Source organism: Piliocolobus tephrosceles, chromosome 8 (assembly GCF_002776525.5).
Source record: "Piliocolobus tephrosceles isolate RC106 chromosome 8, ASM277652v3, whole genome shotgun sequence".
Taxonomy (NCBI): domain Eukaryota; kingdom Metazoa; phylum Chordata; class Mammalia; order Primates; family Cercopithecidae; genus Piliocolobus; species Piliocolobus tephrosceles.
Window position 1 is genome coordinate 65,541,107 of NC_045441.1, and position 17,574 is coordinate 65,558,680.

General features: G+C 35.7%; 1 protein-coding gene across 1 annotated transcript in view; it reads left to right on the forward strand.

The window, feature by feature from the left end:
* AGMO (alkylglycerol monooxygenase) overlaps positions 1-17,574 on the forward strand; it is a 355,080-nt gene that overhangs the window by 124,211 nt on the left and 213,295 nt on the right. Inside the window, exon 5 of the mRNA XM_023216020.1 lies at positions 12,375-12,470. Within this exon, the coding sequence (XP_023071788.1) occupies positions 12,375-12,470 (96 nt within the window). The remainder of the gene's footprint in view (positions 1-12,374; positions 12,471-17,574) is intronic.

The window sequence follows — 17,574 nt, forward strand, 5'->3', positions numbered from 1 at the left end:
AGTATATGGCAATGTGAGAAAGCAGAATGACTATTTTTTAATTTACTGTAACCCAGGAGGGTGATGTATGGATAAGGTATCTCCATTCAAATACATGTAAACAAAGTTTTCAGTAAAAATTTTTAAAAGATTTTTTTTAAAACTAATTCTCTAAAATCTACTTGACTGCTTTGCTTTTTGTTATCATATTAGATCAATAACATGATCCAAAAATGTTTGGCTCTAAAATATTCTCACACAAGGAAATGACAAGATTAATGAATACCAGAAATAGCCTCTACTTGTAGAGTTCTTTTGACTCATGGGGAAACCCTGATCTACTTGATAACATCCCTTTTTGTGTCATCATCCTTGCTTAGCTCTTCTTGGTTATGAAAATACATGATACTGAAATGCATGTTGAACAGTGAGCTAGAAAGTCAGAGTAACTGATGTGTAAAATCAGTAATCATGTATACTTATTGGTGTGTAAAGTCAATAAGCTATTTCTTGACTATAAATTATAATGATCAAACATTTGCATGGTTGAAAATACTTTGCAAGGTACTTTTGTTAGATACCATTTAATGAGTATGTTCCATGTGCCGCTCTTCTAAAATCTCTTTATATATTGACTTACTTCATCTTCACAACAGCCTTCATACACAGGAATTATTATAGCTCTTATTTTAAAATAGTAGAGCTGAGTCTATAGTTCAGTCACACAACTAATAAAGGAAAAAGTAGAACTTAAACTCCTGCAGCCTGGTTCCAGGACCCTTGATCTTAATCTCTGCACTCTAATGCTCTTCTACCTGCCTCCATATTGTTTTTCACTTATGTTATCTCTCCTGATCCTCATAAATAAGCCTATGGTTCACTAGACCAAGTATTATCATTCTCAGGGAACTGAAGATCAGTGAGGTTAATTACACAGCTAGTAAATGATAAAGCCAAGTACTTGAAACCAGATGTATTATAAGTCAGAGAAAAATACATTGGCATGGGTGCTGACCTAAACAGCAGCATAGGCAAAACAAATCTATAAGCCAGGGATGGCACTAATACATTTCCTGGAATGGATCTTAACAGAAATTCAACCCCAAACTCCCATACCATAGACCTGTGATGATGCTTGTATTATTTTTCTAGAGCTGCAATAAGAAGATATTACTAACTGTGTAGCTTAGAAAAAAAGAAATTTATTGTCTCACAGTTCTGGAGGCTACAAGTCAAGTCAAAATCAAGGTATTGCCAAAGCAATGCTCCTCTAAAGGCATGAGGAAAAGATCTTTTTTGGTTCTCTCTCTTAGGTTCTGGTTCTTTCTGGGCTTGTGACAACATAATTCTTATTTTCACATGGCATTCTTCCTGTTTCTTTGTCCAAATTTCATTTTTAGGAGGATACCAGGCATATTGGTTTAGGGACTCCCCATACTCCGGCATGACCACATCTTAACTAATTACTTCTACAACAACCCTATTTCTAAATAAGGTCACACTTAGAGAGTTTCAGGACTCAGATTTCAACATGTGAATTTGGGTAGGGAAGGCACTATTCAATTCAAGAAACACTTCTAAGCAATATACGTGGAAAAGAAATATGTATATATTCATAACCTATAGGTTGTGCTGGAACTCTGGATGAGTAAATACAAACAAAATAACTGCCTGTTTTACAGCTGCATAGTTCAAGATTGGACTAAGGCTTCAGGGCAGTTAATGAAGGGAAAAACAGCCTGTGATGGAGGAAAGGGGTACTGTTCATTCCTCTCTCTTAAAAAATTGCTGCGTTAATACAGCTTTTCAAAAGGCCAAAAATATAGGCTGGATATGTGGCTAATGAAAATTACAGTCTCCAAAATCTTTACTCTCTTGTAACTTACATATTTCTCTTTTATTAAAGACAATTGAAATCTCCAGTAGTTGCATTTTCAGAGAGAAAGCCTCCAATAAAGGAAGTAGCTGCATTTGAGGTTGCTCTGGGGAAATCAATGCAGTTCATTAATTACCTGAGGAATTATCAAAGGGAAAAATTATCAGAGCATCATTGACTTCAGAACTAGAAGAAATCTTGGAGATGATATATTTAAGTCATCTATTTTCAAAACTATAAATATGAATCTAAAAGGAGCCCATGACATCGGTATTGAACAATGCCAAGTTGGAGCTTGAGTCCAGTTTATTGTAATCTCTATCTTGGCTTCTCTTGTGTACTTTTCTTTATTAAATCAATGCATACAAAGTAACAAAGCAGCAAAAATCTATGTAAAATGAGGCTCACACTTGTTTTATTGCCAGAATAATTTGTCTTTACAAACTCATGCCATGTTGTTACGGAATGTGCTGAATAAGGAAATGAACATTGAGAATGCATGACAAGCTGCTAAATATTTTTGGAAGGGCAATGTGGGAACGTGCGTGGTGGGAAACGAGATATAGGGATTGTAAGTCAGCCTGGATTCTAATCTAGCATTTCTAGGTCCCTTGGAAGATACGAGAGATGTTTTAAGGGCCTGCGATGGTTAAAGGCTTGTAAGAGGACTTTCTAGACACCAAAATTATAAAGCACACTTCAGGTCTCCTCATTTTTGTTGAGTCATTTGTTAAGATTTTCCTCACCAACATTGTTACATAAGGCCTATAATTTGGCAGTTACCAAGGTAACAATGTATTTTAGAACAAATAATAAATGGGCCACATCTTTGAAAAGAAAATTGATTTGTGAAATGAAATGTGAAATTAAGCTCATTTCACATTGCAATATGAAATTAAGTATATTTCTTCCGTATTACTAAGAAAATTAAAGCAGCAGAACTTTTGAAGAAGTTACACATAAGAATTCAACTTTCTAGAATTTCTAACCATATTATTTGCATTTTAAGCCGATTTTAAGCTTAATATTACTCACCAAAAGGGAGGGCTATTGATAGAGTGTCATTTTAAGTGAGACTTCTTTACTGCATATACACTGCAATATATGGTTTTGCATGCCACTTCAATCTTTGATTATACATCTTAATATAATGCCTTAAGAATGATACTCTATCCAATTTGCTAATAATAAAATAATAATAATAAAATGTGTTTAAATTCACGGATGTCATATAAAATATAACAGTGTCAGGATTATAACTTCATTTTTGCTGACATTATACATAAAGTACTTGAATGCTGAAATTTTATATTCAAAGCAAAGCCACTGAAGTGCATGAAAAAATACTGCATCTGGATGGAACCCTAAAACAGAAAAAGAACATTAGAGATTAAATATACAAAATCCCAACTAGTAAAATCTAAATAAACTGTGGAATTCAGTTAATGCTAACGTACCTGTGGGTTTCTTAGTTGTGGCAAATGCAGCATATAGGGGAAACCAAGTGAAGGATATAGGATGACACTTTTAGGAGAGTTGCTTTTATTGCAGCACTTCTGAAAATACTAAACTATTATAAAATAAAGGTAATAAAAAACACAGCTACATGTACGTGTGTACATGTTTATACTCAGAGCCACTATATATTATGTATCTACTATAGAAAAATATTAGAATGAGCCATCAACAATAGACACTGTTTCCTGGGAATCCTAGAGTATTATAAAGAGCAATAGATGTATCAGCCAATATTACTTTTACTTGGATATTATCCTAAAGAAACTCTTCATTTTTTCGTTCTTTACCTCTCAACCCATCACCCACTGTTTCCTTTTCAGACCACCACTCAAATGAAGCTAAATCTGCCTATAGCTTAGAGAAAGGAATATAATAGACTCCTTATCACATGCAGAGCTAGTCAAAACTTGGTTCCGTCTCCACAGTTTCATCTTCTACACACTCCATTGTCATCCCATCTCCAATTTAACGATTTTCACTTCTCTCAATCTACCGTGCCATAATGCGTTGGAATTTCTTTGCACAAGACATTACCTCTGCCTGGAAAATTATTTTCCCTTTACCTCTGACTGTTCTATCCTTCCAAAAAAGATTTTTTTTGTTTGACAAAGTGTCACTCTATCGCCCAGGCTGGAATGCAGTGTGTGTCTCAGCTCACTGCAACCTCCATCTCCTGGGTTCAAGCGATTCTTTTGTCTCTGCCTCCTGAGTAGCTGGGATTACAGGTGGGCAGCACCATACCCAGCTAATTTTTGTGTATTTTGTAAAGATGGCATTTTGCCATGTTGCCCAGGCTGGACTTCAACTCCTGGCCTCAAGTGATCCACCTGCCTCGACCTCCCAAACTGGTGGGATTACAAGCATGAGCCACTGCACCTGGAGAAGATTTTGGATTTTTGTTTGTTTGGTTCCATAAAACCCTTGCATTTATCTATTGTAGTACTTAACACTTTTCATTATTGTTATTTATGGTGGCCTATAAACTTTAAAAGAAATTAGTCTACTTTTCACTACTGTATACCTAGTATATATGTCTACTAAAGAATTAGTGGTTAATAAATTTATATTACATAGATGAATGAAATAAAAACTGTTATGGTTGTCAAAATAAATTTGGCAATGGAAATATTTTTACTAAATTAACTAGGGTCAGGCCAATGTGAAACTAATAAAGAGTACAATGTGTTAAATAATTTAAATTTGTCATTCATTTAAATATTTTTATTTAATAGACACTCCAAAAATTACAGTATAGGATATATAGTTTATTTACCTTTTGCAATAAAATATATTTGAACATATTTGTTTTATCTATAAAGTTAGTATTGAACAGAAAATAGTGAGCTATCTGCCTTCTAAGAATTTAGTATTTCTCGGGCCGGGCACGGTGGCTCAAGCCTGTAATCCCAGCACTTTGGGAGGCCGAGACGGGCGGATCACGAGGTCAGGAGATCGAGACCATCCTGGCTAACAGGGTGAAACCCCGTCTCTACTAAAAAATACAAAAAACTAGCCGGGCGACGTGGCGGGTGCCTGTAGTCCCAGCCACTCGGGAGGCTGAGGCAGGAGAATGGCGTAAACCCAGGAGGCGGAGCTTTCAGTGAGCTGAGATCCGGCCACTGCACTCCAGCCTGGGCGGCCTAGCGAGACTCCGTCTCAAAAAAAAAAAAAAAAAAAAAAAAAAGAATTTAGTATTTCTCTCAAAAGCATAATAAATTAATGACAAATGCACTTAATTTAAATTACTAGAGTGAGTGAATTTTTTAGTCCTGTCCTGTCTTTTCATCTTTAAAATTTCTTTTTTCTCTAGTTTAGTACTGAAATTAATTTTATAAGATTTAGCACAATATGTTTATAATACATTAGCAACCTTAAAAAAGGTAAATTTTACCCACCATGAGAAAAAATAAATACAATTGGGCTGAGTGTGATGTCTCTCACCTGTAATCCCAGTACTTTGGGAGGCTGAGGCAGGCAGATTGCTTGAGCCAGGGAGTTCAAGACCAGCCTGGGAGATATCACAAGATGCTGTGTCTACAAAAAATAAAATAAATTAGTCAGGTGTGGTGGTGCACGCCTGTAGTCCCAGCTACTCAGGAGGCTGAGTGAGATGTGAGGATCACTTGGTCGCCACAGGTCGAGGCAGCAGTTATTTGTGGTGGCTCCACTGCACTCCAGCCTGGGTGACAGAGCAAGACCCTCTTTCTCAAAAAAAAAAAAAAAAAAAAATACAATTATGACATCAAATTATGAAAATCTCATAAAACCATTATTACATTATCTTATAGAGAACATATAAATCAAAGACGATCTTATTATATTTGAGCATAATTTAAAATATATTCATTATATTTAGGAAACAGTAAAGAGCAATTGACTAGAAATAAAGAAAACTGAGTCCCACGCTAGTTTGGCTGTTTACTCACTTGGCTAATTTGAATCAACAAATTAATGTTTGAGTCTCAGTGATTTTGCATATGAAATAGACCTCTTAATATTTACTCTGCCTCCTCATGTGCTTATTTTGAAGATCACTTTATGAGTGTGGAAATTCTCTGAAATATATCAAGTATGATTCTTATGTGTGATATTATTTTTATATTACATATAAGACTGCAGAGAAAACTTAGTGAAATCTCAGATCTTTTTATTACATTGTACTCCCTGCCAAACTACATAAGCAAAGCCTGTTTTTCAATATGTGGGAGTTGGAGTTATATGAAGACAAATGTGAACAAATAAAGATACAAGAAACTAACAACTTTGATGTAATGCATTTGAATGCACTGGGGATAAATTCTCATAACTCTTTGTCACAGAAGGAAAACATGCATTAAGCCCCCATGAAGTAAAGAAACAAAACTTCTCTCAGAACTTTGCCTCGGAACTCCAAGGCATTCCTTCTTCACCCTCATCCAGCATTTAAAAATGACTAATAAGACAAAGTTTATGTCCAGTAAAGAAATGTGAGTCTTGGATAGTTTGAATCATTGCTAGTATCAAAGACTAATGCTAGCATGCATCGGGAAATGGAATTAATTATTCTGTAGCTTACAGAAATATTCATAGTCATTTTGAAATTTGGTAAAAATTAAAATTATTCTCTGATTTTCAGTGTTTTTCTTTTCAGAGATTTGATAGTCATTTGCAGTCCTCCTAATGAATGATAAACAAGAGGAAGCAGATTGAGTTCTCTCTAAAGTTGCCACATATTTAAAATATACAAGTGGCTAAAGATGTAAACTCCTTTATTTGTCATTGTTCTTAATTTGATAGTGCATCACTCATTTTTTTCCATATATACTTTTGACTAGCAAGGCCAGTCATGGTGGCAGAGGTTGGGGATATAAGGATAAGTAAGAAGTGAGCTTTTGTTCTCAAGGTGATGGTTTTGCTTGGAGGGAGTCATGTAAGTGAACAGTCATTGCCACAAATTTTGAAGGTTTTAGAGAGAAGTGTTTGCACCAAGAACTGCTATGGGTCAAGGAAAGCTTCATAGAAGAAATAAAGCTGGAAGCAAATCTGTAACGAATAAAATTTTGCAATGGAGGAAGTTGTAGGTAGAATATTATGTAGAAGGACAACATCTGTAAAAACACAAAATTATAGAAAAATATAATAAACTTTAGGAATAACAAGAAAAATGTGTAGTGTGTCTATTAATTTCCTGGGGCTGTTGTAACAAAGTACCCAAAGCTAGGTGGCTTAGAACAACAGAAATTTATTATCTTACAGTCCCAAAAGCTGGAAGCCTGACATCAAGATGGCAGCAGGGTTAGCTCCTTTTGAGGGCTGTGAGGGAGACTCGGTTCCATGCCTCCCACCTAGATTCTGGTGGTTTGCAGCTTTGGCATTCCTTTGCTTGAAGATGCATCATTGAGATCTCTGCCTTTGTCTTCATGTGCCATTCTCGCTGTGTGCATGTCTGTCTCTGTGTCTAAATTTCCCCTTTATATAAAAAGACCAGTCCTCCTGGATTAGGGCCCACCTAATTTTAACTTGATTACCTCTGTAAAGATGCTATTTCCAAATAAGGACACATTCTGAGGTACTGGGTGCCAGGGTCTCACACATCATGTTAGTGAAAATCAATTCAACTCATAACAGTATGAGTGTGGCTAGAACATAGGATGTATAAAATGGTGGAATGGGGTCAAAAGGAAATGGTTAAGTGCATGGAAATGGGACCAGAAAGATAGACATAGGTTACTTAAAGATAATGACTTTCTAAATAGAAACACAAACTCTTATTTCAAACATAAAATCTAAGTAGATATGTCTTAAGGACAGAGATCAACACTCTCTAGCTATAATCAGGTAATTTTGATCTGTGTCGTTACCAATCATAGACTTAAGGAAGGTGGCACGTACTACTTGATTCTTCAATCATTAGTTTCTCAATTCTGATGAACATTTTTTAATTGCTTTTTCTCTAAAGTAGTATTATAAAAATAAATAAAAATCCTAGAAATAGATACATTAGTAATGTTAATGAAATCTTTCTGAACTATTAAAATAAAGCAGACATGAATTCTAGAGTTCAAAAGTTTTTATGTTTTTCATTTATTTAAAAGTAATTTTATGTTTACCATTTAGCCACTTGCTTAGCAGCTTACTCGTGGAGTACTTTACTCTCTCACCTCCTACATTTTCTATTTGTCATTGCCTCCTCACTTTACTTCTTACCTTGTCCAAATTAAGATGCCTAATTTCCATGACTCTGTGAAGCACAGTCTGCATCCTCTGCTGAAATCCTGTGCCTTGAAATCTTCAGGCCATGAGTAAATCCAGTCATCTTCCCTCTTCACTCCCACATCCAGATTGCTGAGTGCTGCGGGCTTCCTCTTGCACCAGGTCAGCAGTTTGGTGCCCCTCCATGTATGGATTCAGATCCAACTGACTCCTAAACACTGCATACCAAGTCATGAACATGAGACTGCTCTATTTTCTCCTCTCTACCTTCGGGAAACTCTTCAGAATTTCATGGTCTCCTCAAAATCTCTTCCCCACTCCTCCCTCTTGAACATATTTAAAACTTCAAAGAGAAATGTGAGTTTTTTCTTTTTTTCAGTTTTCCTTATCTGGTTTTCCCTGTTCATACATATTCAATTAAAACTCATGAACTTACAAGTGATGAACATGCATTCTTACCTCTACTTTTATAGAAAATGCTCACCTCTCTTCAGTTGGTCTAATCCTTAGGTTGGTGACATTGCTCTTACTTTATTTTTTTTTCTCTTGGACTTTGTCCTATCAGATAGTCTTGGCATTTTCTCTCTTCCTTTCAACTGCCTCCTTCTGAATAAGCCATAAATATAGTAAGATCGCTCACATTAAAAAAAATAAATAAACGGGTAATATCTCCTCCCTCATCCATTGTTTTATTGAAGGAATACATTCAGCTGTCTCCTTTTTTGCTATCAGGGAAACATAGAAGTCATCCCTCTTTTCATTTAGTTACCTCCTCTGGCTGATTCTTAAACTTACTAACTTGGGTTTGTGAATTTCAGGTCTGCATTCTAGGCCTACTGTTCTGCTGATTCACACCTGCAAATTTCACGTCACTTCTTTTTTTTTCAGTTCCTGTCTCACTTGGACACTAACTGGGAGTCTTCTCTCTCTCTTAAAAATTTCTCATCATATCTGATAATGCTAGCTACTAGATCTTTCCCACCTTTGAGACTGTCCTGTTTCAGCCTCATTTATGGCCACTCTTTCTGACTGCTCATAGAGTTGCATCTTCAGCTAGCTTCCCACTATGGACACACCTATAAGCCAAATAAAATTGATATTTGCATGACACCCATATCAACAAGTTCAAACAAGACACTTGCTGATTCCCTGAGATGTAATTCCAGACAGATGTTTCCAAAATCTTACTCAATAGCTTCCTGGACATACACCTCATGGAGCCCAACACGACATTCCTCAAGTTGAACTTTACCACCTATTCTTCCTGTTCACCTTCTTGGTGAACAATATCACCAATAGACAAGCCAGAAATCTGGGTGTCTTCTGACACTGCTACATGCCTCTCAACTCCTATGTTTGAATAGCTGCCAAATCCTTAAATCTATTGCATGTACTTTACTGCTCCATCCCCATGGCTACTGCTGTGATTAAATATGCATCACTCTTCTCTGGGCTATTGAAATAGGTTCCAAACATATTTTTATATTTTCTATTTCTTATATGCTTAAAAAGATGTGAATTGTTTCCTTATGCCCAATCTTCTTGAAATGGTTCCCTTCTCTGGGTTAGCCACTGTCTAAATTATTTTTCTATGTTGGCTGTGAGGCACAGACATACTGAAGACTCGCTGATGAAGGCTATCAATTGTTTCTTTACAAAAATGCACACTCTCCCATGCACACAGGCTCACACGTTGTTATAGCAGCATCAGGGGATTCGTGGATTCCCTGAGGTCTGTCCAGAAACCCCATGGTCCAACCTGATTTCTAGCCACACTACTCTCCAACACCTTCTACGATACCAAATACCATGGCAAAAATGCCATGTTGTTTCTTGCTTCATAATACTGTCTCACACAACCCCTGCTTGCCACGTTCACTTAGTAAGAGAATAAAATCCACTCATCTTCTGTCTGTTAGCCTTCGATCGCCTTCAGGCTTGTACTCATTCTTTCCTCAAACATACAGGTCTGGGTTGTTTCTCTCCATTATAGCCCTATTATATATGACTTCTACAAGACAATAAAATAACCTAGGGTAGACAGTGTAATTTAAAGCTAAAGAAACTAAGAGTCTGAACGACATAGGTTTAAATGCATGGTAGATATGGATGTATTTGGTAAAGGGTATAATGGTATAATGTCCCTAATCCAGCTACCAAGTTATTCTGAGTTTGAGGAAGGAGAAGTTTCTTCGGTCGAGTTAGTACCATATAAAGATTTATAATGGAAGTGGCCTTTAAATTGGTTTTATAAGCTATGTAGGATTTGGAAATGCAAAGTTTGGAGGTAGAGAAGAAAAGTGAGAATTCTCCTACCTGGACAACATTTACCAAGCTGCTTTCAATTGTAAAAATTAGAACCTTGATTATGTCATTAGACTCTTTTTCTAGAACTGTATTAATCATAAGAAATTATCACTCATGTGATTCATGTGAATTATTTCCTCACCTATATTTTTTGTTAGAAATATGATATTTTGGAGTTCATAGTGAGCTTATTTTTCCATTGGTCAGTTCCTGGTTATATTACCAATATGTAAGATTTAGCACACTGTTTCATAAAATGAGTTCAGAAAATCTAATCCTATGGAAAACTCATCAAGAAAGTATTCTGTGTGCTAATAGACTTGTGATTCACATTAGCATGGTAAAAGCTCTTAAAAGACCTGTGTTAAAGAAACTTTGCTTGCTTAATTTACCCCTTCACGACTTATCTGATCACATAACCACCTTTTCCATAATAGCTGGTATTATTTCAAGGGACTACTTCTCCACACTTTGGGAAATGATAATGAACTATAAATATTCATCTGCTATGCATAGTCTTTCCAAACAGAACTACTTATTAACCATCCAAAATAAGTTGTTTTATAATTTTTCTCACCTCTCAAAGAGGAGATTCCAAAATACCCCTCAACTTAGAGAACTTATATCATAGGCTATATATGTTTTGCAAGTATTTTGCTATTAACCTGTTGGGGGATAATTGTTTTAATACATTATGAAACAATGAAATCATAATAGCACAGATCTTTTGGAACAGAAAGGATGACTATAATTTAAATAGTTTTCCCCTCCACCACTAATTTCAGGAACCTGAAGCCTAGAGAAGCATAAGAACTTAGTAAATATCACTAAGTGGAACCATGGACTAAAATTTGGACTAAGTCTCTAGTGGACTATGGACTAAAGTGGAACCATGGACTAAAAATTAATCTATTGAATGAGCCCGGTATTGTTTTGCTCACTAATCGATTCCATTGCTTAATAACCCATTTATATTTTAAAAATTCTACTTATGATGACAGTTGAAATTTTTTATGACAGATTTGAAAACAAGAACTAGACGAGTTTTAAATGCATCATCATTGCTAAACATCCTTGAAATTACATTTTGCATAATTGAGAACAAAAGTTGTAAAATAATTTTAAAATAAAATTATAATGCTCAGAAGAAATGCTTTTAAAACATCCAGTCTTTCAGAAATATAAACTCTATAAAATCAGAACTGTAAAGTGAAAGTCAGATTCATTTTACTCTTATTTGGTTATTTAGTCTCGCATTTAATAAAATGTTTCCTTCCAACATGAAACCACTCTTGGGGATCAAAGTCATTAGCAGAACAAGCAGATCATGTTCATTAATTAATTCTAATCAGTTCTGTGATTTAATTGTAAGTTGTTTTTCCAAGACAGAGGCATTTCTATTTATTAGGTAATATGGACCTTTTAAATTTGTTTTCACCATGGAAACATATCATACCTCCTTCCTAATAACTTTGAAAAAATTAAGAGATATGATGCCATCAATCAACCATATAAAACCAAAATTAAAAGGAAAAGTATATGCTGTCCTCTCTTTATATGAAATTACTTTCTTTTATTATAATTTCACATTATTATTGAAAATGCCAGGTAATAATACTGAATTTGGGAGCTGTCAAAGGAATAAAGCCATCCATTCCTACGTTGTTTAACATAGAGTATTTGTGTGTATATAAAAAATGCTTTAATTCCAGAAAACACATCCACCCTTTCTAAAATTAAAGAAATAACACATAACATGTAATATTTTAACTAGACAATATTAAATGCAAAATCGAAGTCCAGTGGCCTTAGCTCCAACATGTCTGTAACTTTATCACCATGTGGAATATTAATGTTGCAAAGTAAGCATGACAATAAAATATACAGTATGTACAATGAGATATATTTGCTGAAGAAATATGCATTTCAGAACGTTGAACCATTAACAAAGCATTGAGAATTCATATATGCAAATTAATTTTTAAAAAATTTTATCTTTCAGATTTTCTACTCTCCCCTGGCCCTCTTCATACCCCCTTCAGTATATGCTGTTCATCTTCAGTTCAATCTTCTTTACCAATTTTGGATCCACACAGAGGTAAAACTTTTTTTATCTTTGTAAGTTTTATACCTAAACAGCCTGAAGCAATGTCCTGGAAATCCACTAGCAGATGATTTATTGTGTAAGAAAAATCTTTGTCTGCCTTTTTTAAGGAGAAACATCTGTTCATTTTTATTCCTTTTTACTGAATATATATTGCAAAGTTTATAAGACGCAATGAGGCCAGTTGGTCTCAATTAAATAAAACAAGTTTTTGAACTATTAAGTACCAAAACATTTTACTACTATATTCAATACAATATCTTCCTGTATGACAGTTTATTAAACATTATTTACCAAGAGAGGTTGAAATTCATTTAAATTTAGAGATTTAAACATATATATGTGTGTATATATAAATATATCTATATTCTGTTGGAGTTCTTTTAAACATCCTTAAAAATTTTATAGAAATTATGAAAATAATTTTTGATTGGAAAACTTGCTCTAACTACAGAGTTTAAATTTTATTTAAAATTGTTCAGTGTATTGTTAGTTTTTCCCCCTCCCCCAAAAAAACTGGAGAAATGTAATTTTAGAGTCTTCCGTGGCATTTCAGATTCTCAGACTTGAATGTTTGCAGCTAGGTTATTAAGCAGCTGATTGCTTTATGAACATTTGTACCAATCCTACTGCTAAAATACCAAAAATCACAGACCTAGAAAAATTCTCACCTACACACAAGCACTCTTTTAAACATTTGGTATTTATTGGAAGCCTTTTGAAGTTACTAGAGGAAGCATGTTGACAGGTGTTGCAACTGGTTGAACAACACTACAAATCACAGCTGCATTGTACGTGAAATCTTGATACAACAAAGTGCATTATTCCATTAACCTGCCGTATTTTATGCTACCGATTTACTTGGAATAAAGAGACTGTTACCATGACTTTGGACATATGTAGCATTATTTGAAGATCTATCATGAAATAGTATTGTGTTTTATGATACTTAACACACATCAAACACTCAATACTACAACCATCTGAAAGAGATGTTGCAGCCAATTCTAACTCTAGAGGTCAAAGACCAAATTTGTTTAAATCAGTGAAGGGAAGCTTTCTGATGATTTACATGAAGGGGTTAAGGGAGAATTACATTTTATAGCAGCTCTGCTCCAGGTCACGCCATGTGTTGGGTCAGGTATTAGTTTGGATGCAGAACAATAGTGCCTCAGTCACTTTCACATCTTCCTGTGTCCCTCTGAGAGGGCCATGAGCTAGGATTTGAGTTCCATTTCATGAAGTAAAGCAAGAGTGGAGAAAAGCCACTGGTGAGACTTATTCTTCTTAACTAAGAACCTCCAAGGGGCTTCTTTCCACTTCAAAAGCAATGCTTAGAACCTCTCCCTTGTGTTACATTTTATGCTTTTCAAAATACTTTTCTGTGTGTGGGTTCCTACAGTTGAGCTGCCTGGGAGGCAAGAACACATCTTCTGAAATTCATGGTTTGGATCTTGGAATTTTAAATTGTATTATTAACCGTGAAAACAGTTCTGAAATATTTCTCAACTGTGCAGTTACATTCGTTTATTATATACAACACAGAATAGTTTGTTTACAAATAATAGAATATTTCAGGATGGAGAGCCAAGAGATTGGACACCATGACTGCTTCTGGAGAGAAAGACAAATGATTGGAGTGGGAGAAGTATTAAGTATTTTTTAAAAATCATTTTTACAATTTGCTTGTCTTGCTTTTTTCAATTAAGAGTTAACATAGATTAGTAAGTAAAAAATAAAAACTGAAAACAACAGCCTTTAGTCTAGAAATATACTCACTTTATGTTTTCCTGTACTGTAAATTGTGTGAACCCCTTTAGGCCACTTGCATACTGTTTAATATCGGGCGTCATACTTGGATCTCCATTGACAGAAATGATATACGAGCTATAGAGATGACAATGTTAGACAAAGAGCCCTGTATATTCCTGAATAGAGTTTCATTCTTACAATTGTTTCACTTTCCCTAACATCCACAAAAATCAGTTCTTACTCTAAGAGGAATATGATCTTAAGAAGATACTGATTTTTTTGGAAAGCGAGGAAGATTCAGTTCTCTTAAAATCAATCACATTAGAATAAAAGGAAGGAAAACCCCTAAAACCACATTTTTGAAAGACTGTATGTGAGATTAAAAAAAAAAAAAAAATAGGCCATAAAACACACTAGATCATTTATGGAAATTTTCTGTTTACTTTTGAGTTATTTTGATAAATAAACAAAGTCTAGGCCAGGCACAGCGGCTCACGTCTGTAATCCCAACACTTTGGGAGGCAGAGGTGGGAAGATCACCAGAGGTCAGGAGTTTGTGACCAGCCTGGCCAACATGATGAAACCTCATCTCTACTAAAAATACAAAAATTAGCTGGGCATGTTGCACACCTGTAGTCCCAGCTACTTTGGAGGATGGGGCAGAATAATTGCTTGAACCTGGGAAGCGGAGCTTGCAGTGAGCCAAGATCATGCCACTGCACTCCAGCCTGGGTTACAGAGCAAGACTCCCTCCCCACCCCCCCCAAAAAAAGAAAAGAAAAGAAAAACAAACAACAAAGTCTATTGTCATCCTCTTTTTTTAAAAAGTTGTGAAACATTTGGCTTGAAACTCTACTCTGTTGCTTAATTTTTGTGACTATATTTTTGTCTGTGTATTGTTAATGGATCTAAAGCCTCTGCAGCACATATTCAGTTATACTCTCTTGTGAATTCACTAAAGATAGTAAGAAAATCTTTTTATTTAATTCATGTTTTTAACTTAAATCTGTGGAATATTTTTAAGTATATTTTAGATATCAGGTGTTATTTGGGTGTTAGCTGAGTTTTCACAGTACAGTAGCAATCATATAATGATCCTATTAACACTATTGCCTTTTTTTTTAATTTATTATCACATTGTTAATGTATCTATCATGTAATGCTTGAGTAGAGAAATGTAACAGAGAAATAACTTAATTCTTTGATATTGAAAATTTGAATCAAATGATTCAATAAATTTTTTTTTTTCTTTGAGACAGCGTCTCACTCTGTTGCCAGGCTGTAGTGCAGTGGCACCATCTCAGCTCCCTGCAACTTCTGCCTCCCGGGTTCAAGCAATTCTCCTGCCTCAGCCTCCCAAGTAGTTGGGACTATAGGCACGCACCACCATGCCCAGCTAATTTTTGTATTTTTATTGGAGATGGGGTTTCATCATATTGGACAGAATGGTCTCGGTCTCTTGACCTTGTGATCCACCTGCCTTGGCCTCCCAAAGTGCTGGGATTACAGGCATGAGCCTGTACAAAAAAATTAGCTGGGCATAGTGGCGGGCGCCTGTAGTCCCAGCTACTTGGGAGACTGAGGCAGGAGAATGGCGTGAACCCGGGAGGAGGAGCTTACAGTGAGCCGAGATTGCACCACTGCACTCCAGCCTGGGTGACAGAGCAAGACTCCGTCTCAAAAAAAAAAACCCCTCAATTTGTAACATGTGATTTTATTTTATTCCTGATTACTTTTCATGAGCAGAAATATTGAATTTTGAAGTTCACTATTTTATGTTTTTGAAAAATATTCTCTAAGAAATCTTTGACTATCACGACCTCTGAAAGGTAGTCTTCTAGGATTACTTTTGAAAATTTTAGAGTTTTAACTTTTACCATTACTCTGTGATATTCTTGAATTAATTTTTACATATGGTATGTGGTAGAATCAAGATGACTGATTTCTATGTACATAACCACTAACTATAGCCCCATTTATTATAGAGACTTAAAAAAAAAATCCATTAGATATCCTTGGTGACTTGTTGAAAAAAAGTTGACCACTTATGTTTGGATTTATATTTAGACTCCTACTCACTTTCATTGATGTATTTGTTTCCCTTTATGCCAGTTCCTCAATTTATTGATTATCATAGCTTTAAAGGATGCATTATTCACACATTTGTAAAATAATTTAACTTTCTCTAGGATTTTTCTCATACATAATTTTGTGGTCATTGAATAAAGATAATTTTCTTTCTTTTTTTTTCCCCCTATATTTATGCTTTTTTTTTTTTTTTTTTTTTTCTTGCCTTACTGCTCTGGCAAGGAGCTAGATGGTATAAGATAGAAGTGGCTAAAGTAAGGCTGGGCGCGGTGGCTCAAGCCTGTAATCCCAGCACTTTGGGAGGCCGAGACGGGCGGATCACGAGGTCAGGAGATCGAGACCATCCTGGCTAACCGGGTGAAACCCCGTCTCTACTAAAAAATACAAAAAATTAGCCGGGCAAGGTGGCAGGCGCCTGTAGTCCCAGCTACTCGGGAGGCTGAGGCAGGAGAATGGCGTGAACTTGGGAGGCGGAGCTTGCAGTGAGCTGAGATCCGGCCACTGCACTCCAGCCTGGGCGACAGAGCGAGACTCCGTCTCAAAAAAAAAAGAAAAAAAAAAAGAAGAGGCTACAGTAAAATATAGGCATCCTCTACTGACTTGTTTTCTCTCTCTCTCTCCCCCCACCTTTCTCTATCTCTTCATGTGTGTGTGTTTGTGTGTGTCTACTCTAGGGATTAAATATGCATTCCTGTAATATTCTACCTTGAATTAATATAATACTTACCATAAATGTCAGAATTTTATAGTAATATAATTCAATCTATGCCTTCCCAACCTTTTAGCTAGCATTCTCACATATGCTAATCTTTCACATTCTAAATCCCAAAATATGGCCGGGTACAGTGGTTTACATCTGTAATCCCAGCACTTTGGGAGGCCGAGGTGGGCAGATCACCAGGTCAGGAGATCTAGACCATCCTGGCTAACGCGATGAAACCCTGTCTCTACAAAAAAATACAAAAAAATTAGCTGGGCGTGGTGGCGGACTCCTGTAGTCCCTTCTACTCAGGAGGCTGAAGCAGGAGAATGGTGTGAACCCAGGACGTGGAGCTTGCAGTGAGCTGAGATTGCACCACTGCACTCCAGCCTGGGCAACAGAGCAAGACTCCATCTAAAAAATAAATAAATAAATAAATAAATAAATAAATAAATCCCAAAATATTACTTTCATTATTTTAGATTTAATTAGTCAGTTACGTTTAAAGGAATCAAGAAAATAAAACAGTTAATCTTCTTTGTTTGCCCCGATGTTTAC